Source organism: Takifugu rubripes, chromosome 22 (genome assembly GCF_901000725.2).
Source record: "Takifugu rubripes chromosome 22, fTakRub1.2, whole genome shotgun sequence".
NCBI lineage: Eukaryota > Metazoa > Chordata > Actinopteri > Tetraodontiformes > Tetraodontidae > Takifugu > Takifugu rubripes.
The window spans coordinates 15,637,324-15,663,086 of record NC_042306.1 but is presented as its reverse complement, the minus strand read 5'-3'; the positions used below and the strand labels follow the sequence as shown (position 1 = coordinate 15,663,086).

The following is a 25,763-nucleotide window of genomic DNA, read 5'->3' as shown; positions in this document are numbered from 1 at the left end:
GGTCATGTGGCCCTCTAGTGTAAAAGAGTCTCTCATCAGTTCTCAAGATGAAGAAAACTTTGTCATCACATCTCCTGACAGGAAGAGACGCTGTGTGTCGCCCTCTAGCGGCCGCTGCTCAGTGTGGCCTTACTGTGGAGGTTTTAGTGCGCACTTCTGCTGCTTCCTGTCACTGTGGGCCTCAGAGCACAGTAGTACACTGCAGAGTCTGACAGCTGAAGCTCCTGGATCTTCAGAGGAGCTGATTTCATGGTGGAGTTCAGTGTGGAGGAAAATCTCTCCTTGAACTCATCTTCTGTTTTCCCCTTACCGAAGGTGACCCTGCTCAGGATGAACTGGGGTCTGCTGGTCCCATCCTGTTTGTACCAGAACAAGTTCGGGGATGAGCCGGTGGTCTGAAAAGTACAGTCCAGTGTAACAGTGTCTCCTTCAGCAGCAACAACATCTTCTGGTGGCTGCATCACTTTGTCTTCTCCTCTACACTCTGATGAAGAAGAACATGCAGGAATCACTCAAGATGATCCACTGAGTGGCTCAAAGAGTTTCCACATCTGACACACACAGTTCTGGCCTCTAATGTGAGGCAGTGGCAGCGTGTGGTTGTCTGGTACCTACCAAAGCAAAGAGCAGCCAGAAGAATCCACAGCCAAGGTTCCATCTCTGCAAGAAGCTCCAAAGCAGCAGGAGAAACTGTCTGATGTTCAACATTCGGTGGTGGCCTTGTTCTCTTCTGGCAGCTCTTTCTGCTCTCACCATGGTTAGACACAGAGGAGCACACCTCCTCCTGGGTCATGTGGCCCTCTAGTGTGACGAAGGCTTCCAGGAGCTGGGTGCTGTGTTGTTGTAGACAGGTTGTGGGTTTCCTGTCACTCTGGGCCTCACAGCACAGTCGTACACAGCAGAATCTGGAACTGCAGCAGAGGACACCTGCAGATCCGCTCGGTCTCTGGACTCTTTGGTGGAGAACTTTGGCCGTGATCTTAGAGCCTCTGACCATGTGATAAGGTTACTTCCTGAGATATACAGGAGGAACTCTGGTGCTTCTCCTGGATATTGGTGATACCAGAAGAAATGATCAGGGCCAGATGCTTGATTGGAGTATTTGTAGGACAGAGTCAAGATTCAAGATTCAAGATTCAAGATGTACTTTTTTCATCCCCGTAGGGAAATTGAATTGTAGCAGCCTAACATGGATGAATATAACTGTAGTCTCGGTTTTGTATTTACAAAGTATAGAAATAGAATAAATAAAATACAAATAAGATTAGAATATTATAGCATTATGAGCATATATACAGCATATATTATTAGCATATATATAATATAATATATACATATTATAGGCATATATATAAGTATCAAATAAAATAGAATTAAAATGACAACATAAACCTTAAACAGTTGTTGTTATTGGCTGGGTTAGGATGAGTTATACAGTCTGATGGTGGACGGCAGGAAGGACTTCCTGTAGCGTTCCTTAGAGCAGCGAGGCTGCAGGAGTCTGCTGCTGGAGCTGCTCCTCAGTTTGTCCACTGTGTTATGGAGGGGGGGGGGACTGTCCATGATTGTCCACAGTTTCAACACCATCCTGTCCCTCACCACCTCGTCCACGTTATCAAGTCTACAGCCAACAACAGACCTGCCTTTTTAATGAGTTTGTGGAGTCTGTTAGCATCCTTAGCTTAGCCTGCTCCCCAGCACACTACAGCACAGAAGATGGTGCTAGCCATGACAGGCTGGTAGAACATCTGGAGCATCCTGCTGCAGACACTGAAGGACCTGAGTCTCCTGAGGAACTAGAGGCTGCTCATGGCCTTCTTGTAGACAGCATCGGTGTTTGTGGACCTCAGAGCGGCGTCTTCGAAACTGACCACTTCTGTCTGGACTGCAGTCAGTTGTTCTCCACTGACACCTACAGGAAGAGTTTGATCCGTTACCATGGTGCCAAGAGGAACGAGCAGAGCGACAGTTGCTGCTGACTAATCATCCATACCTGTTAGAACGCTGAGCAACATCAGACAGAGAGCAGCGTAGAGCAGAGGCAGCATGGTGAACTAAAGGAACCTGTCTGCTCTGTGCTGGATCCAGCTCTGCTCAATGTTGCCCTTCTTCTCTCCTCTCCAGCTCAGTTACAAGTGAGCTCCTCCCTCAGTCTCTCCAGCTCCTCTCTCATCTGCCTTTTCCCTGTTGCTGCAGGTCAGCACACTGGCAGCAGCTTCTTGTAGCAGCTGGACTCTCCAAGTTTTGGGAGTTTTTCCATCTCAACAGGAGAGATTTTAGATGTCTGTGATGAGATGATTCATGTCAAAGAATGGTGAAAATGTGAGGACCGAGATTTCAGCCCTGTGGTGCCCCAGAAGAACTCACAACCTGAGGAAACAACACATGAATTATTTTCTTATTGCCAGAAAAAAAGCTGAAGAAGTGAGGACAGGCTCATCTTCATCATGAAGTCTTCACGTTGGTGCCTCCGTGGAAGCTAATGGAGCTACAGGAAATGACTGGTTCTCTGGTGTCTCATTCATGCATCAATAGTTCTACCACCAACCTTGTTTTGTCTTAACATCATTGCTCTTTCTTCTCTGATTTTACTTGTTCATCTTTGTCAATATTGGGGATTGTTTTCACTCCTCTTCTTCACCACAATTGGAGACAATATAATTTCTTTACTGCATTAACTTGGTTTTTATACTTTGCGTGAAAAAAGCCATAAAATATTTATAATGAAAGAGACACAACATAGTTCCTCTTCCTGTCTTGGAGGCCTCTTCATCTGTGCTCCAAGTTTGATTTCTCTCATCAGTTCTCAAGATGAAGAAAACTTTGTCCTCAGATCTCCTGACAGGAAGAGACGCTGTGTGTCGCCCTCTAGCGGCCGCTGCTCAGTGTGGCCTTACTGTGGAGGTTTTAGTGCGCACTTCTGCTGCTTCCTGTCACTGTGGGCCTCAGAGCACAGTAGTACACTGCAGAGTCTGACAGCTGAAGCTCCTGGATCTTCAGAGGAGCTGATTTCATGGTGGAGTTCAGTGTGGAGGAAAATCTCTCCTTAAACTCATCTTCTGTTTTCCCCGTATACCGATGGTGAAACTTGCTCAGGATGAACTGGGGTCTGCTGGTCCCCTCCTGTTTGTACCAGAACAAGTTCGGGGATGTGTCGGTGGTCTGAAAAGTACAGTCCAGTGTAACAGTGTCTCCTTCAGCAGCAACAACATCTTCTGGTGGCTGCATCACTTTGTCTTCTCCTCTACACTCTGATGAAGAAGAACATGCAGGAATCACTCAAGATGATCCACTGAGTGGCTCAAAGAGTTTCCACATCTGACACACACAGTTCTGGCCTCTAATGTGAGGCAGTGGCAGCGTGTGGTTGTCTGGTACCTACCAAAGCAAAGAGCAGCCAGAAGAATCCACAGCCAAGGTTCCATCTCTGCAAGAAGCTCCAAAGCAGCAGGAGAAACTGTCTGATGTTCAACATTCGGTGGTGGCCTTGTTCTCTTCTGGCAGCTCTTTCTGCTCTCACCATGGTTAGACACAGAGGAGCACACCTCCTCCTGGGTCATGTGGCCCTCTAGTGTGACGAAGGCTTCCAGGAGCTGGGTGCTGTGTTGTTGTAGACAGGTTGTGGGTTTCCTGTCACTCTGGGCCTCACAGCACAGTCGTACACAGCAGAATCTGGAACTGCAGCAGAGGACACCTGCAGATCCACTCGGTCTCTGGACTCTTTGGTGGAGAACTTTGGCCGTGATCTTAGAGCCTCTGACCATGTGATAAGGTTACTTCCTGAGATATACAGGAGGAACTCTGGTGCTTCTCCTGGATATTGGTGATACCAGAAGAAATGATCAGGGCCAGATGCTTGATTGGAGTATTTGTAGGACAGAGTCAAGATTCAAGATTCAAGATTCAAGATTCAAGATTCAAGATGTACTTTTTTCATCCCCGTAGGGAAATTGAATTGTAGCAGCCTAACATGGATGAATATAACTGTAGTCTCGGTTTTGTATTTACAAAGTATAGAAATAGAATAAATAAAATACAAATAAGATTAGAATGTTATAGCATTATGAGCATATATACAGCATATATTATTAGCATATATATAATATAATATATACATATTATAGGCATATATATAAATATCGAATAAAATAGAATTAAAATGACAACATAAACCTTAAACAGTTATTGTTATTGGCTGGGTTAGGATGAGTTATACAGTCTGATGGTGGACGGCAGGAAGGACTTCCTGTAGCGTTCCTTAGAGCAGCGAGGCTGCAGGAGTCTGCTGCTGAAGCTGCTCCTCAGTTTGTCCCCTGTGTTATGGAGGGGGGGGGACTGTCCATGATTGTCCACAGTTTCAACACCATCCTGTCCCTCACCACCTCGTCCACGTTTGCAAGTCTACAGCCAACAACAGACCAGCCTTTTTAATGAGTTTGTGGAGTCTGTTAGCATCCTTAGCTTAGCCTGCTCCCCAGCACACTACAGCACAGAAGATGGTGCTAGCCATGATAGGCTGGTAGAACATGTGGAGCATCCTGCTGCAGACACTGAAGGACCTGAGTCTCCTGAGGAAGTAGAGGCTGCTCATGGCCTTCTTGTAGACAGCATCGGTGTTTGTGGACCTCAGAGCGGCGTCTTCGAAACTGAGCACTTCTGTCTGGACTGCAGTCAGTTGTTCTCCACTGACTCCTACAGGAAGAGTTTGATCCGTTACCATGGTGCCAAGAGGAACGAGCAGAGCGACAGTTGCTGCTGACTAATCATCCATACCTGTTAGAACGCTGAGCAACATCAGACAGAGAGCAGCGTAGAGCAGAGGCAGCATGGTGAACTAAAGGAACCTGTCTGCTCTGTGCTGGATCCAGCTCTGCTCAATGTTGCCCTTCTTCTCTCCTCTCCAGCTCAGTTACAAGTGAGCTCCTCCCTCAGTCTCTCCAGCTCCTCTCTCATCTGCCTTTTCCCTGTTGCTGCAGGTCAGCACACTGGCAGCAGCTTCTTGTAGCAGCTGGACTCTCCAAGTTTTGGGAGTTTTTCCATCTCAACAGGAGAGATTTTAGATGTCTGTGATGAGATGATTCATGTCAAAGAATGGTGAAAATGTGAGGACCGAGATTTCAGCCCTGTGGTGCCCCAGAAGAACTCACAACCTGAGGAAACAACACATGAATTCTTTTCTTATTGCCAGAAAAAAAGCTGAAGAAGTGAGGACAGGCTCATCTTCATCATGAAGTCTTCACGTTAGTGCCTCCGTGGAAGCTAATGGAGCTACAGGAAATGACTGGTTCTCTGGTGTCTCATTCATGCATCAATAGTTCTACCACCAACCTTGTTTTGTCTTAACATCATTGCTCTTTCTTCTCTGATTTTACTTGTTCATCTTTGTCAATATTGGGGATTGTTTTCACTCCTCTTCTTCACCACAATTGGAGACAATATCATTTCTTTACTGCATTAACTTGGTTTTTATACTTTGCGTGAAAAAAGCCATAAAATATTTATAATGAAAGAGAATCAACATAGCTCCTCTTCCTGTCTTGGAGGCCTCTTCATCTGTGCTCCAGGTTTGATTTCTCTCATCAGTTCTCAAGATGAAGAAAACTTTGTCCTCAGATCTCCTGACAGGAAGAGACGCTGTGTGTCGCCCTCTAGCGGCCGCTGCTCAGTGTGGCCTTACTGTGGAGGTTTTAGTGCGCACTTCTGCTGCTTCCTGTCACTGTGGGCCTCAGAGCACAGTAGTACACTGCAGAGTCTGACAGCTGAAGCTCCTGGATCTTCAGAGGAGCTGACGTCTTATTGATTAAAGCAGAAATTCTCTGTGGATCTGAAGGTTTCTGCTTGGCCCGAAGAAGCAATTTAGGAAATTTGTTGTTTTCCTGTTTGTACCAGAACAAGTTCGGGGATGAGCCGGTGGTCTGAAAAGTACAGTCCAGTGTAACAATGTCTCCTTCAGCAGCAACAACATCTTCTGGTGGCTGCATCACTTTGTCTTCTCCTCTACACTCTGATGAAGAAGAACATGCGGGAATCACTCAAGATGATCCACTGAGTGGCTCAAAGAGTTTCCACATCTGACACACACAGTTCTGGCCTCTAATGTGAGGCAGTGGCAGCGTGTGGTTGTCTGGTACCTACCAAAGCAAAGAGCAGCCAGAAGAATCCACAGCCAAGGTTCCATCTCTGCAAGAAGCTCCAAAGCAGCAGGAGAAACTGTCTGATGTTCAACATTCGGTGGTGGCCTTGTTCTCTTCTGGCAGCTCTTTCTGCTCTCAGCATGGTTAGACACAGAGGAGCACACCTCCTCCTGGGTCATGTGGCCCTCTAGTGTGACGAAGGCTTCCAGGAGCTGGGTGCTGTGTTGTTGTAGACAGGTTGTGGGTTTCCTGTCACTCTGGGCCTCACAGCACAGTCGTACACAGCAGAATCTGGAACTGCAGCAGAGGACACCTGCAGATCCACTCGATCTCTGGACTCGTTGGAGGAGAACTTTGGCCGTGATCTTAGAGTTGCTGCAGGTCAGCACACTGGCAGCAGCTTCTTGTAGCAGCTGGACTCTCCAAGTTTTGGGAGTTTTTTCCATCTCAACAGGAGAGATTTTAGATGTCTGTGATGAGATGATTCATGTCAAAGAATGGTGAAAATGTGAGGACCGAGATTTCAGCCCTGTGGTGCCCCAGAAGAACTCACAACCTGAGGAAACAACACATGAATTATTTTCTTATTGCCAGAAAAAGAGCTGAAGAAGTGAGGACAGGCTCATCTTCATCATGAAGTCTTCACGTTGGTGCCTCCGTGGAAGCTAATGGAGCTACAGGAAATGACTGGTTCTCTGGTGTCTCATTCATGCATCAATAGTTCTACCACCAACCTTGTTTTGTCTTAATATCATTGCTCTTTCTTCTCTGATTTTAGTTGTTCATCTTTGTCAATATTGGGGATTGTTTTCACTCCTCTTCTTCACCACAATTGGAGACAATATAATTTCTTTACTGCATTAACTTGGTTTTTATTATTTGTGTGAAAAAAGCCATTAAACATTTATAATGAAAGAGAATCAACATAGTTCCTCTTCCTGTCTTGGAGGCCTCTTCATCTGTGCTCCAGGTTTGATTTCTCTCATCATTTTCAAAGATGAAGAAAACTTTGTCATCACGTCTCCTGACAGGAAGAGACGCTGTGTGTCGCCCTCTAGCGGCCGCTGCTCAGTGTGGCCTTACTGTGGAGGATTTAGTGCGCACTTCTGCTGCTTCCTGTCACTGTGGGCCTCAGAGCACAGTAGCACACTGCAGAGTCTGACAGCTGAAGCTCCTGGATCTTCAGAGGAGCTGATTTCATGGTGGAGTTCAGTGTGGAGGAAAATCTCTCCTTAAACTCATCTTCTGTTTTTCCCCTTATCACCTTTGACCCTGCTCAGGATGAACTGGGGTCTGCTGGTCCCATCCTGTTTGTACCAGAACAAATACGGGGATGGGTCGGTGGTCTGAAAAGTACAGTCCAGTGTAACAGTGTCTCCTTCAGCAGCAACAACATCTTCTGGTGGCTGCATCACTTTGTCTTCTCCTCGACACTCTGATGAAGAAGAACATGCAGGAATCACTCAAGATGATCCACTGAGTGGCTCAAAGAGTTTCCACATCTGACACACACAGTTCTGGCCTCTAATGTGAGGCAGTGGCAGCGTGTGGTTGTCTGGTACCTACCAAAGCAAAGAGCAGCCAGAAGAATCCACAGCCAAGGTTCCATCTCTGCAAGAAGCTCCAAAGCAGCAGGAGAAACTGTCTGATGTTCAACATTCGGTGGTGGCCTTGTTCTCTTCTGGCAGCTCTTTCTGCTCTCAGCATGGTTAGACACAGAGGAGCACACCTCCTCCTGGGTCATGTGGCCCTCTAGTGTGACGAAGGCTTCCAGGAGCTGGGTGCTGTGTTGTTGTAGACAGGTTGTGGGTTTCCTGTCACTCTGGGCCTCACAGCACAGTCGTACACAGCAGAATCTGGAACTGCAGCAGAGGACACCTGCAGATCCACTCGGTCTCTGGACTCGTTGGTGGAGAACTTTGGCCGTGATCTTAGAGCCTCTGACCATGTGATAAGGTTACTTCCTGAGATATACAGGAGGAACTCTGGTGCTTCTCCTGGATATTGGTGATACCAGAAGAAATGATCAGGGCCAGATGCTTGATTGGAGTATTTGTAGGACAGAGTCAAGATTCAAGATTCAAGATTCAAGATTCAAGATTCAAGATGTACTTTTTTCATCCCCGTAGGGAAATTGAATTGTAGCAGCCTAACATGGATGAATATAACTGTAGTCTCGGTTTTGTATTTACAAAGTATAGAAATAGAATAAATAAAATACAAATAAGATTAGAATGTTATAGCATTATGAGCATATATACAGCATATATTATTAGCATATATATAATATAATATATACATATTATAGGCATATATATAAATATCGAATAAAATAGAATTAAAATGACAACATAAACCATAAACAGTTATTGTTATTGGCTGGGTTAGGATGAGTTATACAGTCTGATGGTGGACGGCAGGAAGGACTTCCTGTAGCGTTCCTTAGAGCAGCGAGGCTGCAGGAGTCTGCTGCTGGAGCTGCTCCTCAGTTTGTCCCCTGTGTTATGGAGGGGGGGGGACTGTCCATGATTGTCCACAGTTTCAACACCATCCTGTCCCTCACCACCTCGTCCAAGTTATCAAGTCTACAGCCAACAACAGACCTGCCTTTTTAATGAGTTTGTGGAGTCTGTTAGCATCCTTAGCATAGCCTGCTCCCCAGCACACTACAGCACAGAAGATGGTGCTAGCCATGATAGGCTGGTAGAACATGTGGAGCATCCTGCTGCAGACACTGAAGGACCTGAGTCTCCTGAGGAAGTAGAGGCTGCTCATGGCCTTCTGGTAGACAGCATCGGTGTTTGTGGACCTCAGAGCGGCGTCTTCGAAACTGACCACTTCTGCCTGGACTGCAGTCAGTTGTTCTCCACTGACACCTACAGGAAGAGTTTGATCCGTTACCATGGTGCCAAGAGGAACGAGCAGAGCGACAGTTGCTGCTGACTAATCATCCATACCTGTTAGAACGCTGAGCAACATCAGACAGAGAGCAGCGTAGAGCAGAGGCAGCATGGTGAACTAAAGGAACCTGTCTGCTCTGTGCTGGATCCAGCTCTGCTCAATGTTGCCCTTCTTCTCTCCTCTCCAGCTCAGTTACAAGTGAGCTCCTCCCTCAGTCTCTCCAGCTCCTCTCTCATCTGCCTTTTCCCTGTTGCTGCAGGTCAGCACACTGGCAGCAGCTTCTTGTAGCAGCTGGACTCTCCAAGTTTTGGGAGTTTTTCCATCTCAACAGGAGAGATTTTAGATGTCTGTGATGAGATGATTCATGTCAAAGAATGGTGAAAATGTGAGGACCGAGATTTCAGCCCTGTGGTGCCCCAGAAGAACTCACAACCTGAGGAAACAACACATGAATTCTTTTCTTATTGCCAGAAAAAAAGCTGAAGAAGTGAGGACAGGCTCATCTTCATCATGAAGTCTTCACGTTGGTGCCTCCGTGGAAGCTAATGGAGCTACAGGAAATGACTGGTTCTCTGGTGTCTCATTCATGCATCAATAGTTCTACCACCAACCTTGTTTTGTCTTAACATCATTGCTCTTTCTTCTCTGATTTTAGTTGTTCATCTTTGTCAATATTGGGGATTGTTTTCACTCCTCTTCTTCACCAGAATTGGAGACAATATAATTTCTTTACTGCATTAACTTGGTTTTTATACTTTGCGTGAAAAAAGCCATAAAATATTTATAATGAAATAGAAACAACATAGTTCCTCTTCCTGTCTTGGAGGCCTCTTCATCTGTGCTCCAGGTTTGATTTCTCTCATCAGTTCTCAAGATGAAGAAAACTTTGTCATCACATCTCCTGACAGGAAGAGACGCTGTGTGTCGCCCTCTAGCGGCCGCTGCTCAGTGTGGCCTTACTGTGGAGGTTTTAGTGCGCACTTCTGCTGCTTCCTGTCACTGTGGGCCTCAGAGCACAGTAGTACACTGCAGAGTCTGACAGCTGAAGCTCCTGGATCTTCAGAGGAGCTGATTTCATGGTGGAGTTCACTGTGGAGGAAAATCTCTCCTTAAACTCATCTTCTGTTTTCCCCTTACCGAAGGTGACCCTGCTCAGGATGAACTGGGGTCTGCTGGTCCCCTCCTGTTTGTACCAGAAGATGTTGACGTCTGTGGCTGTGCTGGTGTAGTGACAGTCCAGTGTGACTGTCTGGTCTTCTGCTGCCATCTCCTCTGCTTTTGGTTGCAGCACAGTGTCTTTTTGGGTTCTGCACTACTGTCTCTAGATGGAGACCTCGACTGTAAAAACAAGGACTACCTGAGAGTTACCAGCACAGGAGCATCAAAACGTCACAACCAAACACAGATGAAATCCCTTTCCTGATCTGATTCAGAAGGTCTGTTTGCATCTCACAGCTCTGGTGCCTGTGAGGAAGCAGCTGGTGGCGCTCTTCAGAACAGAGGAGCTCAGCAGGAAGAAGCACAGCTGTAGAACCAGAGCATTGAGGACTACAAGTGGAGCAAGGGGGAGTAGATGGAAGAATCCTGTCCCACAGATCATCAACAGGAGGCCTGGAGGCCCCAACGGCAGCAACAGTGACCAGTGTGGTGTGTTTTGAAGACGCGTGGCTGCCCTCGGACTGCCTGCACCACAGTGTGTCCTTGCCAAGCTTCAGGACAGAGATGTTCTGAGGGTGAGAAGGCAGGAGGGCCTCGGCCAACATGTGAATGAAGGAAGCTTCATTTGTGGACACGGCACATCTGCTGCACGCCTGAGCTTCAGCCTTTAGCCTTGCTCATGTGCTGCCATTGAACCAGAATCACAACCAGAACCAACTTCATTGCCAGGTAAGTTTGCACACACAAGAACTCTGTCTTGGGCTTTTGGTGCTTTGCATGGATTAAGAAATAAAATAATTCTAAGAACAAACCTGAGATAAATATGACCAGAGGACTGTTTCTGGAGTGCACGTGTGCAGCCTTAACGTGCAACAATCAGAAGAGTGGCTGTTGAGTCACTCCCAGTTATTCACTGACTGTAGGTACCATCGTCCAGAGGTTCCTAACCAACGCCTGTTTACACATGTGAGTAGAACATGAAGCACCAGATGAGGGATCCCTCTCCCTGGGGGTTAGGGAGACCGTGGTCTACAGGTCCTGGAGGCCTACGTGTCTTGGAGGAGTACCGGTCCTGGATGCCTACAGGTCCTGGAGGTCCACAGGTCCTGGAGGCCTATGGGTCCTGGAGGCCTATGGGTCCTGGAGGAGTACAGGTCCTGGAGGTCTACTTATCCTGGAAGTCTACGGGTCCTGGAGGCCTACGGATCCTGGAGGAGTACAGGTCCTGGAGTTCTACAGGTCCTGGAGGTCTTCAGGTCTCGGAGGTCAAAGAGTCCTGCAGGTGTACAGGTTCAATAACTAAAAGGAATGAGCAGAAGGTGATTGATTATTTTTTCTTTACGTTTGTTTTAAAAAGTGAATTTAAAGGATTCTTCTGTGAACCATCGCCTTATCGTGGTGGAGGAGTTTGCGTACCCGAATGAGCCTGGGAGCTATGCTGTCCGGGGCGGCTTGCCCCTGGTAGGGTCTCCCAAGGCAGATTGGTCCTAGGTGAAGGGTCAGACAAAAAATGGTTCATAAGACCCATCATGGTACATCCAGAAGGGAAGCAGCGTACCCGGCCCGGAGGGTTACCGGGGCCTCACCCTGGAGCCAGGCCTGGGGCTGGGGCTCGATGGCGAGCGCCTGGTGGCCGGGCCTACGTCCATGGGGCCTGGCTGGGCCCAGCCCGAACCAGCTACGTGGATACTCCTGTCTCCAGTGGACCCACCAACCGCAGGATGAGCATGAAGGGTCCGGTGCAGTGTGGACTGGGCGGCAGACAAGGCGGAGGCCTTGGCAGTCTTATCCTCGGTGATGGAAATTGGCTTTTGGAACATGGAACGTCACCTCTCTTGCTTGGAAAGAGCTGGAGCTTGTTAAGGAGGTTGAGCGCTACCGACTAGATATGGACGGTCTCACCTCCACACACAGCGTCGGCTCAGGAACCCAAGTCCTTGAGGGGGGTTGGACACTTTTCTACGGTGGAGTTGCTCAGGGTGAGAGATGGAGAGCGGGGGTGGACCTTTTCCTTGCCCCCAGACTCTCTAATTCGACGTTGGGGTTCTCGCGGTCGAGCGAAAGGGTTGCTTCCCTGCGCCTTCGGGTCGGGGAACGGGTTCTGACAGTTATTTGTGCGTATGCACCAAACAATAGTTCAGAGAACCCGCCCTTTTTGGAGGATCTAGGACGGACGCTGGGCGCTTAACCGATCTGTCATGGTGAAGAAGGAGCTGAGCCGGAAGGCAAAGCTCTTGATTTACCGGTCGATTTACGTCCCAGTCCTCACCTATGGCCATCAACGTTGGGTTATGACTGAAAGAACGAGATTGCGGATACAAGCGGCTGAAATGAGTTTCCTCCCCAGGGTGGCCGGGCTCAGCCTAAGAGACAGGGTGAGAAGCTCGGACATCCGGGAGGAGCTCGGAGTAGAACCGCTGCTTCTCCACATTGAGAGGAGTCAGTTGGGGTCAGCTCGGGCATCTGGCTAGGATGCCTTCCGGACGCCTCCCTTTAGAGGTGTTCAGACATGTCCCACTGAGAGGCGGCCTCGTGGCCGGCCCAGGACTAAGTGGAGATTACATCTCTCACCTGGCTTGGAGCGGCTGGGGGTTCCCCCAGAAGAGCTGATGGAAGTGGCCGGGAGAGGGCTGCCTGGGCACCCCTCCTGAAGCTGCTGCCCCCCGCAACGCGGATCCAGATAAGTGGCAGAAAATGAAAGGAAACTAAACTAAATTTAATGGAATCCATAATACAGAATAATGCAATTATTGTTTTGTGTTTTTTCAAATGAATCTAATAATTTGGATCTTTCAATCAAATCAAATCCGAGTCATTATCGTTCTCTTTACATTTTTAAAGTTTTATTAAACATTACCAGAGAAAGAGACACTTCCAACTCATCACTAAATCGTCCCATAATTTGACACCCTAAAGTCAGACACATCCGTGTTCAACATCAACGTCTAGGGGCGTCAAATCCTCACCTGTCTGCCCACTCCAGGTAGAGGCAGGGGGGGGATGCCACTCTGGCTCAGGAGGAAACAGTTGGCCGCTAATTACTGGATAGTTTCTGCTCTCAGCATGGTTAGACACAGAGGGGCACACCTCCTCCTGGGTCATGTGGCCCTCTAGTGTAAAAGAGTCTCTCATCAGTTCTCAAGATGAAGAAAACTTTGTCCTCACGTCTCCTGACAGGAAGAGACGCTGTGTGTCGCCCTCTAGCGGCCGCTGCTCAGTGTGGCCTTACTGTGGAGGTTTTAGTGCGCACTTCTGCTGCTTCCTGTCACTGTGGGCCTCAGAGCACAGTAGTACACTGCAGAGTCTGACAGCTGAAGCTCCTGGATCTTCAGAGGAGCTGACGTCTTATTGATTAAAGCAGAAATTCTCTGTGGATCTGAAGGTTTCTGCTTGGCCCGAAGAAGCAATTTAGGAAATTTGTTGTTTTCCTGTTTGTACCAGAACAAGTTCGGGGATGTGTAGGAGGTCTGAAAAGTACAGTCCAGTGTAACAGTGTCTCCTTCAGCAGCAACAACATCTTCTGGTGGCTGCATCACTTTGTCTTCTCCTCGACACTCTGATGAAGAAGAACATGCAGGAATCACTCAAGATGATCCAGTGAAACAGATCAGTGAGCAGGCTTACCTGTAAGGACCATCAGAACCAGGATGTGTCTCAGCCAGTTGTTCATGTTGGCACAAGAAGGGAGGAGGAAGACAAATATTAATATTCTGATGGATCTTTTAGGTGGTTCCTCCTCTTCATGTGATGAACAATTCTAAACATGTGACCAATGACGTCACTATGAGTCTCACCCACTGGTGAGCTCAGATGCCTTCAGCTATGGTTGTCACACACACACACACACACACACACACACACACACACACACACACACACACACGTGCTTTGATTGATTGATTCAACGTCGGTTTCCTCCCCTCTTAATCTGGTGTCAGACCAGGTGAGACGTCGCTCCAAAAAATTTGGATTTATTCATTTGATCTGGATCGAATGGGAAATGCGTCAATTTAAACGTAAATAATACGACAGGCACGATTTTAAATAAAGTCTTCTTCTGTGCACTGCAGTGGCGATACGGTGGTACTTGAATTGCTTCACAGCTGCCTGTCGGAACCGCACCTGGAGCGGACATCGGTGAAGCCGGTCCAGATTCTGGACCGCATTATAATTGTTGGGGGGATCTGGGTGGGACGTGGACGCGTGCGCGAGCATTTAGCCGCCTCCCGGGACGAGGCGCGGATACTCGAGTATCAAACACCACATTAACACATTGCTATTGTTGAAAATTGTGGACGTGTAAAACGGAAATGTGGACTTTGATTAAATGTGTTGAAATAAACAGTTGCGTGACGGCTACAGGCACCGTTAGCATACTGCCTGTTGGCCAGCAGGTCACGTGGTCTACAAGTGTCCAATCACAGGCCTTAATGTTAGCTCCTCCCCCTCCGGTACGTCTACAGCAGGAAGAATCGCTGCTTTGTGTAACCAGAACCTTAAACCGATTTATTGTCATTTGAGTGCGAATTACCTCCGTAAATATCCGTGATCTGTTCTCAGTTATCGGTCTGGAATCAACCGGTGTCGGTGTAGCTTCGTTGCGGAGCTCGTAGCCGAAGCTAACTGATGGTTAACAGCTAACATTAGCGGTTAGCCTCGTTTTCGCTGCCTGGACCACCAGGTGAGTACCGTTACACCCTCCAGAGGTTCGCTGATGAAACACAGCTGGTACTGACCCGGAACACTCCGTCCAGTGTGTCCAGAATATATCCGAGCCGGTAATTAGGTGGGCCAGAACCAGCACACATGTAGGCGACATGTTCAAACACTACAAGATGGTGCAGATTTAAAAAAGAAAATGGTTTTATTGAACTTTCCAAACATATGGTGTGTTTGGCCCGAGGGGGTCTCCAAGGAGACAGTCCTCGGGAAACAGACTGATGTCCAGAGGACGTCCCCGAGGGTTCAGGTGAGACCAGACATGGAGAAAGGTGAAGTGGTGCTGCTGACCCAGGTCACCCATGCAGATGACCCGTGTGTCTCTATCAAACTCACGTCCCAACCGACGGAACCGGTTCTGTCTCTGCTGCTTTGATGTGTCAATTTCTGTGTTCTTTCATCCTGTGACGGAGAGAGCAGTTGTTACGCTGTGTCAGCTCCAGTCAGCCTCAGTCCCCTGATTGTGTTTGGGTAGCAAGGAGGTAACGTTGCCACCAATCCTTTACTCCTTACCATATTAGCCCCTCATTATGGGATGGAATATCAGTCCGGGTCTTTCTAGTCCTGCGGGGTTAGGGTTGACATCACTGGCAACAGGTGAATCTGAAGCCACCTGTGTCCGCAGAAGCGCTACGGCTAGCTGGCTGCTCTTGTACCATTAGCCGTAGCATGTGTCCTCCTGTGCCAGTTACATGCATGTGTATACGTATGCGTGCCAACGCGCCAGCTGTTCGTGCACGATGTTCGTGCATGTGAGCGTGTTGATTTGTGTTGTTTTGTGTTGCAATCCTCAGTTGGACTTGAATGGGTGAGTAATCATCCGCCATGAGTGCGGAGCTGGACGCCCTCGCTGTGGTCAACCAGCTGCGGGGACCTGGCCCGCCGACCCCATGAACCGCAGGGGCTATAGTCCAGGATCAGGGCTGTCTGCCAGGACTCATCCTGTTCCTAGACCACACCAACCCACAGGTGGTCTACTCTGCTCTGCTGGTGAGTTGCTCCCTGATTCGGGGTTCCTTCCTGTTGGGGGTGTGGCGTGTTTTCATCATATGACTGACTGTCGTTTGAAGGCCATTCGGTACCTGGCTGAATGTCGAGTGAACAAAGAGAAGCTGAAGGGGGAGCTGGGGATGATGCTGAGCCTTCAGAACGTCATGCAGAAGTGAGTGTGTCTCTGGGGCAGGAACTTTACGGGGACCCTCCTCCCGCTTGGCCCTCTGGGTGGTCGTGTCTCCACTGGGGGGTCGGACCCCGTCACCTGGGCGAGACGCAAAAGCAAAAATAGCAACAACCAGGACGGAGGTAAAGATGGAGGAGTGTGTTAAGTATTATTATAATGATTCTACACCAGACAGGCTCCTCTTCTGCTGGGTCACTTCCTGCTCTAGCTTTAGCCAATCAGCGCCCAGTAAACCGAAAGCCCCTCCCATCTAAGTTCCTACCCTTACAGGCACAGGAACTCTGTTGGGTCCCATCAACAAGTTCCTGTAATTGGACATTCTGGGGTAGGCTCCTGCAGTGGAGACCACACACGTTTCACTCCGTGTTAGAGGCAGGTTGTTCCTATTCATCACTGCCTTGAAATAATCTCTTCATTTTTGCTCGGACAGGACGTGAGCGCAGCAAACTAGCTTGAAACATCATTTTAGGCCCGACACGCTGCCGCTGCTCAGATGGACCTCGGTGTCTCTGTCTTCAGCAATATCTGCTGTGCAACAACTCCATCAGGTCCACCACGCCCGGGGAGACCAAGCTCCTGGCTGCTGGCGTCTACCAGCTCCTGCAGGCCTCCGGCGGGGCCGAGAGCGGAGCGTCCGGGGAGCCGGCCGCCGGCCGCCGTAAAGCCCAGTTCTTCTTAGGCTGCAGCAACAAGAGGGCCAAGACCGTCGTGCTCCACGTCCAAGGCCTGGACGACCCGGTAGGTGGCCTTCAGCCCTCCGCTGGCCTTTCCCTCCACATCAGGGAAATAAATCCGTGTGGGTTTGGGGTGTTTCAGAGTCGCAGGCGTCTGTGTGAGGAGGTGCTGCTGAAGATCAGAGGAGTCATCAGCTTCACCTTCCAGATGACCGTGAGGAGGTGCATCGTCAGAGTCCGCCTCAGACCTGAAGGCCCAGGTGGAGTCCTCCTCCTCCTGCTCCTCCCCCTCTCCTGCTCCTGCTCCTCCTCCCCTCCTCCTGCTCCTCCTCCCTCTCCTGCTCCTCTCCCCCCCTCCCCCTCCTCCTCCCTCTCCTCCTCCTCCTGCTCCTCCTCCTCCCCCTCCTCCTCCTGTGGCTCCTCCTCATCCCTGAATCTTGATGCTGCTCCTCAGGCTCTGGCTTCTGCGATCGCGTCCACTCAGGTGATGAGGGCTCAGCAGGTGGTGAGAGGAGAGACTGGAGACGAGGTCAGCTGATCCCAATCATTCTACATCCAGTTCTCATCAGGACATAAATCCAGCCTCCACAGTGGTGATCAGCACCTCTGAACGGTGCCTCAGTATACCCGTTTCCATGACAGCCAGTTTGCTGTGATTTCCGTCCAATGCTGCTTTCACACCAAAAGAGTTCTGTTCATCTTTAGTGAACGCCGGCCCAGCTGGGCTCTGACAGCCAATCACAGCCCAGCTGGGCTCTGAGCAGCCAATCACAGCCCAGCTGGGCTGAGCAGCGATGTGACAGCCAATCACAGCCCAGCTGGGCTGAGCAGCGCTGTGACAGCCAATCACAGCCCAGCTGGGCCCATCATGGAGCTTCATGCCTCCAGTCTCTATCTATAGAGGAGGAAGGTGGGAACCTTGAACCTGGGAAACGGTGGGCCGCTCTCGCTCCATGTCAACAAGCACAGGACACACGGGACACCACTTTAGCCAGGTGACCCCCAGGTGACCTACAGGTGACCTACAGGTGACCTACAGGTGACCACCTGTGTGATGGTGATGATTGCTGGAGGGGATGGAGACATTGATTGACACCAAACAGGAAGGTTTTCATCTTCCTCTTAAAGTAGAGGGGGACTCGTCCTCCCGTACCTGGACAGGGAGGTGTGTCCCCAGCAGGGGGGCCGCTAGCTAAAGGAGTGTTCGGGGTTCCACACTGTCAGTCAGCCCAGTCAGCCCAGTCAGCCCAGCACGGTGGTGCCGTTTGAAGAAGATATTCTAGTAATACCCAAGCTCACGCTCCTGCCTCTCAGGTGCTGATTCCCTTTGACGAGGACAGATCGCTGCAGGACCGAGCCCAACGTGGACCTGCCCGACTACTTGCCAGAGGATTGAAAGCCCGTCTCAGGAGCCCGACAAGGCGGGTGTGAGCCGGGTCGGGTCAAGCCAGGCTGGGAACAGTTGGCTGGGTGCTGCCACCAACTTCATTGTCCCGCTCCTTCTACTGGTGACTCCGCCCCCACCTGGCCCTCGATGGCCTGCCAGAGACTCACTCCCCCCGAGCCAGAGGATGAGCTGAAACGTACAGGAAGGATGCTTCACTTCCTGTTTGTGTATACGACTTCCTGCTGGTCGGTCCAGCTCTGCCTTCAGTCCGTCACCACCTGGTTTACCGTGATCCCGGCGCTGGCCTGGAGCTAGCAGGGTCAGGCTGGTTGTCTGGGGGCTTTGCTGCCCTCTGGTGGCTGACTGCTTTATGGTGGAGGAAATCAGACAGGTGAGCTGATGTTGGAGGTTCTGAGTTTACCTTAACAGGAGCCTCAGAGGATGTGGACCTTCACAGCTTTATGTTTTTCAGCAGGAAGTTAAATGTGGAGCAGAGGGACTGATGGGGCTGCAGGACTAACGGATCAGTGCCCCCCCCCCCCCCGGCATGTTGCTGCTCACTTTCTCCTCTCGTGACCTCATTCAGACGCTCTCTGTCCTCATCTGGTGCTGTTCCAGGTCATAGCCCCCCAGGTCATAGCCCCCCAGGTCATAGCCCCGCCCACATCATCCTGGCCCATCGTGTTTCGGAGGAGTTGAGGTTCCTGTGGCCTGCAGCAGGACTGGAACATTTGGGATGTTGGTGTGTTCATACCTGCATTCTCTCCTCTCGTCTTCTGTATCTTTTGCATTTCTGCTGCCCCCTTCTGTCAGTCAGTGGTACAACATTAAAGCTTCAAAGAATTTAGAGTTTTGTTTTTCCTCGATTGATTTCTACATTAATGAAGAGAACCTGGTGAGGACGAAGACGGGGGACAATTTGAGTTTCCTGGTTTTGTCATCATGTTTCAGAATAAGAATATGCTAGATTTGATTTGGTAAAGCTTAAAGAAGGTGTGATTTTATTTACAAGAAGGACAAATTTCTCTGTTGATGTATCCTTTGATGATGCTTTTTTTTCTAGAGGACATTTTACAGAGACACCACTTTATGAAACCTGTTTTTCCCGCTGTTTTCTCTAGTTTCATCAAGTGGGTGGGATGGAGGGAAGGTGCGGACGGATCCGGCTGGGTTTTATTTTTATTCCCAGCTGAGGTCGGTTAGGAAGCTTCAGCGTTAGACGTTACGGAGATGATGAAATTATAGCTGCTAAGGTTGCTAACACACACGGGCACATGAGACAGTCGTAGGCCAACATATTGTGAGTAGGAAGTAGAGGACAATTATACCAAAGTTTGGTAAAAATTGTAAACAATAATGATCAAATCATTATCGGAGGGGGGGCTTCTGGATGGATGGATGAGGATGGATGGATAAATGCGTAAAAATGAGAAAATGTAAAGGTACCGACTGTTCAGCCCGAGTGCAGTGACACATAAGGGTTTTAATAGGAACCATGATTGTAGATAGAATTATACTAAACAGTTTCATTTATTTTGGCCTTTTCATGATGAGGGCTTCACAAAAGTAACAAAGGCACCCGGGAAACAGGATGCCAGCACCTAAATCGTCTCATGTTTTCATTTATTACTTTCTGAGCAGGAATTTATTCAATACTGTTCCAGGTCACGTTATAGATAATGTACAAGTAGTTTCATAACAACAGAGACCATTATATCAGCACTTTTGTTCCGAAACGTCACAAGGCGGGACCGGATGCGACGTGTCTCGTCTACACTCGGCTCCGCTCGGCCCCGGTCGTCTCCACTCGGCTCCGCTCGGCTCTAGTGAAAGATGTCCGGGTTGCTGCTGCTCCTCGTCGGCGTCCTGTCGCTGCTCGTCTGCGTCCTCCGCCGCAGAATCAGGTCAGTTTAACGACCAATCAACGATCTTCTACTTCGATCTGTTATTGATCATCGATTAGTCCCTAATTAGCCGATGTTGCTAACACGTACAATAACACTAGTAGTAACTTTAAAAAACAACAAAAGTTCTCTCTGCGGTGTAAACTAGTATAGAAGTAGTACTGTAGTGTTATTACTGTAGTATAGCAGCATTATTACAGTAGTATAGCAGCATTATTACAGTAGTATAGCAGCATTATTACAGTAGTATTGCAGCATTATTACAGTAGTATAGCAGCATTATTACAGGAGTATAGCAGCATTATTACCGTGTTGTTGTATGATGATTGCAGTATTTACATGAGCATCTGTTTTTCATCTCATTTTTTAAATAATTGTTTTTGTTCAGATACAAATAAATATCCCAAATGACTTTATTGTATTGTGAATCTAACTGGCAAAAACTGAGCTAAGACCATTTAAGGAAGAACTTTGGATTAAACGTCAGTCTTTGGTTGATGTAGTTGCTCTGTAACGAAGGTTCATGACCGAAGGCGAGCGCAGCGGTCGATCAGTAACCTCCCCGATAACGGTGCGTGGGTCCACGCACCATCCTGCCCTCAGTCACTGCACAAGACCGGGACAGTTGGACTCCTCCAGGCCTGTTCTGGTCAAGGACCATGGCCTTAAACTGGGAGGTGCCGATTCACTTGGCTGCCCAGAACCTGCTGAAGGTCAGGACCTTCTTCGTGTCATGATGAAGCCAACAGGACATCGTCTGCAAAAGCAGAGATGAAATCCTGTAGTTCCCAACTGGACCCCCCTGGCCCCTGGACGCACCGAGAGATTTTGTCCTTAAAAATTCTGAATAGAACCGGTGACAAAGGGCAGCCCAGCCAGAGTCCAACAAGCACTGGAAGCAGGTCTGACTTACTGCCGCAATGAGACCGTTCAGCCCTCAGCAGGGGGCCTCAGACCCCCCCCACAGAAGCACAGGACACCAGGAGGGACATGATGGACTGGTCGGGTAAACTCCCATCAACCCTCCTGGCGAGGGTATAGGGCTGGTCCAGCGTTCCTCGACCAGCGTCCCCCCAGCGTCCGAGGTTCCTTGATCCTCTCCAGAACCCTGGTGCAGGCCTTCCCGGGGAGGCTGAGGCGTGTGATCCACCTGTATTTGGAACACAACCTCTGCTCCCCCTTTGAGGGCAGCAGCCCAGGCTGCCAGACCAGACACTGTCCCGACCACGCGACGCTGCAGAGGCCAAAACTCACCAAAGACATGGAGCTAAGACCATTTAAGGAACAACTCGTACTTCTAAAAACAGAAATAAAGATCTATATTGAGCCGGTTGTGCAGCGGAGCGGCACTGCCAATGATGGATGACGTTGTTGTTTGTTGGTGTTGCAGACGTGACAACGAGCCGCCGCTGGTCATTGGCTGGATTCCGTTTGTTGGAAAAGCTGTTGAGTTTGGCAGAGACGCTCAGGGGTTCCTGCTACAGCAGAAGAAGAAGTTTGGAGATGTTTTCACAGTCCTCATTGCAGGTTTGGAGAGTAATCAAGGAGACTGCAGGGGTGTGAAGGTTATTGGCTCCATAGATATGATCTAAACCAGTCTAGTGCTGTCCCTTTAATCCCAATCACATGTTCCAGTCTCTGTAACAGGATGCTGTGATCAACTGGATCAAAAGCAGCACTGAGGTCCAGCAGAACCAGCATAGAAACCAGTCCATGATCGGAAGCTATGAGAAGATCATTAGTGACTTTAAGAAGTGCTGTTTCTGTGCTGTGATGAGCTCTAAAGCCTGACTGAAACATCTCAAACAGGCTGTTCCTCTGCAGGTGCTCCAGTAACTGAGTCACCACCATCTTCTCTAGAACTTTAGACACATCTGATAACACCAGCAGGGGGGAAGGGCTGTTCTGGGCTGGTGGACCAATCAAAGGCCAGCTAGCCAATTAGCAGCTATCCTGTAAACAATGGCATCACAAATATACACATAAAGACACCAGGGTCAAATATTGAGAACCAGAAGAGGACCAGTGTAGACCCCCACCTGGTTCCTCTCCTGATTCCTCTCCTGGTTCCTCTCCTGGTTCCTCACTGTTGGCCCCTCAGACTGAGCTCATGTCAGTTGTTTCAGGAGGGTCCTCAAGCAGCTGTGGGCCTCAAGCTTGCTAGGACGTCTGTGCTGCTCACACACAACCAAAGGCCCAGGAGCCAGTAGCAGCACCTCTGTCACCTGTATCACCTCTGTCACCTCTGACACCTGTGTCACCTCTCACCTGTGTCACCTCTCACCTGTGTCACCTCTCACCTGTGTCACCTCTCACCTGTATCACCTCTGTCACCTGTGTCACCTCTGTCACCTGTGTCACCTCTCACCTGTGTCACCTCTCACCTGTGTCACCTGTCACCTGTATCACCTCTGTCACCTCTGTCACCTCTGACACCTGTGTCACCTGTGTCACCTGTGTCACCTCTCACCTGTGTCACCTCTCACCTCTGTCACCTCTGACACCTGTGTCACCTCTCACCTGTGTCACCTCTGTCACCTGTGTCACCTCTGTCACCTCTGTCACCTGTGTCACCTGTGTCACCTGTGTCACCTCTGACACCTCTCACCTGTGTCACCTGTGTCACCTGTATCACCTCTGACACCTCTCACCTGTGTCACCTGTGTCACCTCTGACACCTGTATCACCTCTGACACCTCTCACCTGTGTCACCTGTGTCACCTCTGTCACCTGTGTCACCTCTGTCACCTCTGTCACCTCTGTCACCTGTGTCACCTGTATCACCTCTGACACCTCTCACCTGTGTCACCTGTGTCACCTCTGTCACCTGTGTCACCTGTGTCACCTCTGTCACCTCTGTCACCTGTGTCACCTGTATCACCTCTGATACCTCTCACCTGTGTCACCTGTGTCACCTCTGTCACCTGTGTCAACACCTCTGGGAAGCAACAAAACCAATGAATTCAGCCGCTGGGACCTACTGAGGCCTCTCCTGTGCTCCTGCAGGTAAATACATGACCTTCATCATGGACCCTCTCATGTATCCAAACATCATCAAACATGGACGGCAGCTGGACTTTCACTCCTTCTCGGACTCAATGGCGCCGGTCGTCTTCGGCTACCCTCCCGTCAGGTCCTGGAAGACCCCCAGCCTGCATGAGGACATCCAGCGTGCCTTTAAGCTCCTCCAAGGAGACCACCTCTGTGCCCTCACAGAGGGAATGATGGGAAATCTCATGATGTTGTTACGTCAGGACCATCTGGGGCGGAGACCAGGAGCAGGACCGGGATGGAAGTCCGGTGACATGTACGAGTTCTGCAGCAGGGTCATGTTCGAAGCCACATTCCTCACGCTGTACGGGATCCCCCAGGAAGGGGGGCGCCATGACGGGATGGATGAGCTGAGGAAGGACTTGTTCCAGTTTGATGGTTGGTTCCCATGGCTCGTTGCTGGAGTCCCAATTGGACTCCTGAGGCAAGCCAAGACCAGCCGGAACAAACTGACGAGATCCTTGTTGCCAATGAGGATTTCCAGTTGGTCTAACAGGTCCCAGTTCATCAGGCGGAGACAGGAGCTGGTTGAGAAGGTGGATGCGTTAAAAGACGTGGACAGAGCAGGTTAGTCTCACCTCACTGGTTCCCATGACTGTGCTGACCCGTTAGCACCTTATTTTAGGGCGCTAAATCTCTGACAACCTCTCAAATACTCACAAACCAACAAGGTTCTGGTTCCGATGCCAAACATTCTTCTGGTCTTGGAAATATCAACCTCCAGCTTGTTCACAGATCTGACAGAGTGAGACAGCAGAATAAACCTGGACAGGTGTGGGCGGGGCCTGTGCCCGTGTGGGCGGGGCCTGGGCCAGTGTGGGCGGGGCCTCCAGTGTCACGCCACCTCCTTATCTGAGAACGCTAACCTGCTCTAACCTGCTCATTTTATACCTGAAGCTAAAACGATTCCTGTCACAAAAACCTTGTGTTTCGGTGCCAGTGCAGAATTGATTAGTGATCAGAGGATGTCACGTTTCCGTGGTTACCTCTGTCTGTTGGCAGCTCATCACTTCGCCATGCTGTGTGGCATCGGTGGCAACACCATCCCGGCCTGTTTCTGGTCCATGTACAACCTGGTGAGTCACCCGGATGCCCTGCAAGTGGTCCGTCAGCAGATCCTCGATGAGCTGAAGCTCAGCGGCGTCCAGTTCAGCACAGACACAGACGTGACCCTCAGCAGGGACCTCCTGGACAAGCTCCTGTATCTGGGTAAGGCTCCGGATCGAAAGTTAGCGGCTAAACTGTGGTGACACAGGAGTGTTGCGTTTGTCTCAGAGAGCTCCGTCAACGAGAGCCTGCGCCTGTCATCGGCCTCCATGAACATCCGAGTGGCTCAGGAGGACTTCAGTCTGCATCTGAAGAACGAGCGCTCGGCGAACGTCAGGAAGGGCGACATCATCGTTCTGTACCCACAGAGTCTGCACATGGACCCGGAGGTCTACGAGGACCCACAGTGTGACCACAAAGGGGTGCTAACGCCTCCATCGTTAGCTCGTCCTTCTAGCAGACCCCAGAACCCATCACCGATCTCTCATGTTTTCTGGTCATCAATCTTCTCTTTTCTCCTGACAGACGTTCCAGTTCGACCGTTACGTCCAGGACAGCAAAGGGGGCTTCTTTAAGGGCGGCCAGAGGCTGAAATATTACCTGATGCCTTTCGGCTCCGGTTCGTCCATGTCCCGGCCGCCACTTCGCCGTCAATGAGATCAAACAGTTTCTTGTGTCCTGCTGCTCTACTTCAACCTGGACTGGAGCCGGGTCAGACCAGGGCCACTGTGGACTCCAGCCGGGCTGGACTTGGAATTCTGTTCCCATCTGCCAAGGTCCACTTCCGCTACAGGTTACGCTGTGTCTAACGGCACATTCATCTGAGCACGCTTTCATGCTAACGTGCGACATGAAGAATGAAGAATTTCTCTGAAGGAATGTTTTGATTTGAATCTTTTTAAGTGATGCCAAATTTTTGCTGATGACATTTCAAGATTCTTTTCACACTTTTCATGTTTCAGAAAGGTTAGCTTAGCTTAGCACAAGGTACAAGAAGAGAATACGAAGAATAATTTGATTCCAGTTTTCTTTTAATTGCATTTATCCTGCATGTGGGATCAGCCAGTTGAGCTGAACATTAAACATTCCCACACACGATGTTCATGTTTATGAGTGATTCTATATAAATGATCATATGCACGTTTCATTTTTCACAGGAAATGTTTGAATAAATCTTTCTACTTCTGAAAAGACTGGTGCGGTTGCTCTTCCTGTCCGGTCAGCTGGGTCTTAGCAACGATCACAGTGCCTAGTGGTGGATTATTAGAGCCCCTAAAAAGCTACAAATGCTGCTGCAAGTTGTGCTAATGTTCCCAAACCTGACTCAGGATCAGGATGACCCCAGTCAGGAGACAGAACCCTGTCAGCTGATCATGGCTCGGAACCCCAGCAGCCTCGGCCGATAGCAGCAGAGCTAACACGTTGCTGAAGGTTCGCTGCTCCTGTTCAGGTTGTGAGAATTAGTTTAGCTAGCATAAGTACTAGCTACAGAATGAGTGATGCTGAACGTTCTCACAGAAGAATATTTTAGCTCATCATCCTCCTTTACCTGGACAGGGACCTGGATCCACAGCAGGGGGCTGGTAGCTAAAGGCTGGACCCCCATTC

At 49.6% G+C, this 25,763-nt stretch overlaps 1 protein-coding gene, 1 pseudogene and 1 gene segment (V, D, J or C); 2 read left to right on the top strand and 1 right to left on the bottom strand.

Moving 5' to 3' along the window:
• The window catches only part of LOC101068051 (T cell receptor alpha variable 20-like), a 165,570-nt gene extending 151,576 nt beyond the window's left edge, over nucleotides 1-13,994 (bottom strand). The window contains 1 exon segment of the V gene segment in view: nucleotides 13,818-13,994. Coding sequence covers nucleotides 13,818-13,863 — 46 coding nt within the window.
• Nucleotides 13,995-14,650: 656 nt separating this feature from the next.
• On the top strand, nucleotides 14,651-19,002 carry LOC101063538 (armadillo repeat-containing protein 1-like; annotated as a pseudogene).
• Nucleotides 19,003-19,944: 942 nt separating this feature from the next.
• cyp7b1 (cytochrome P450, family 7, subfamily B, polypeptide 1) lies at nucleotides 19,945-25,346 on the top strand. Its single transcript, XM_029830811.1, is given in 9 exon segments — nucleotides 19,945-20,057; nucleotides 21,448-21,584; nucleotides 23,064-23,675; nucleotides 24,111-24,317; nucleotides 24,384-24,577; nucleotides 24,681-24,781; nucleotides 24,783-24,826; nucleotides 24,829-24,852; nucleotides 24,855-25,346. Coding segments are annotated over 9 exon segments (1,500 nt in total). The 5' UTR covers nucleotides 19,945-19,986; the 3' UTR covers nucleotides 24,965-25,346.
• The last annotated feature ends 417 nt before the right edge of the window (nucleotides 25,347-25,763 follow it).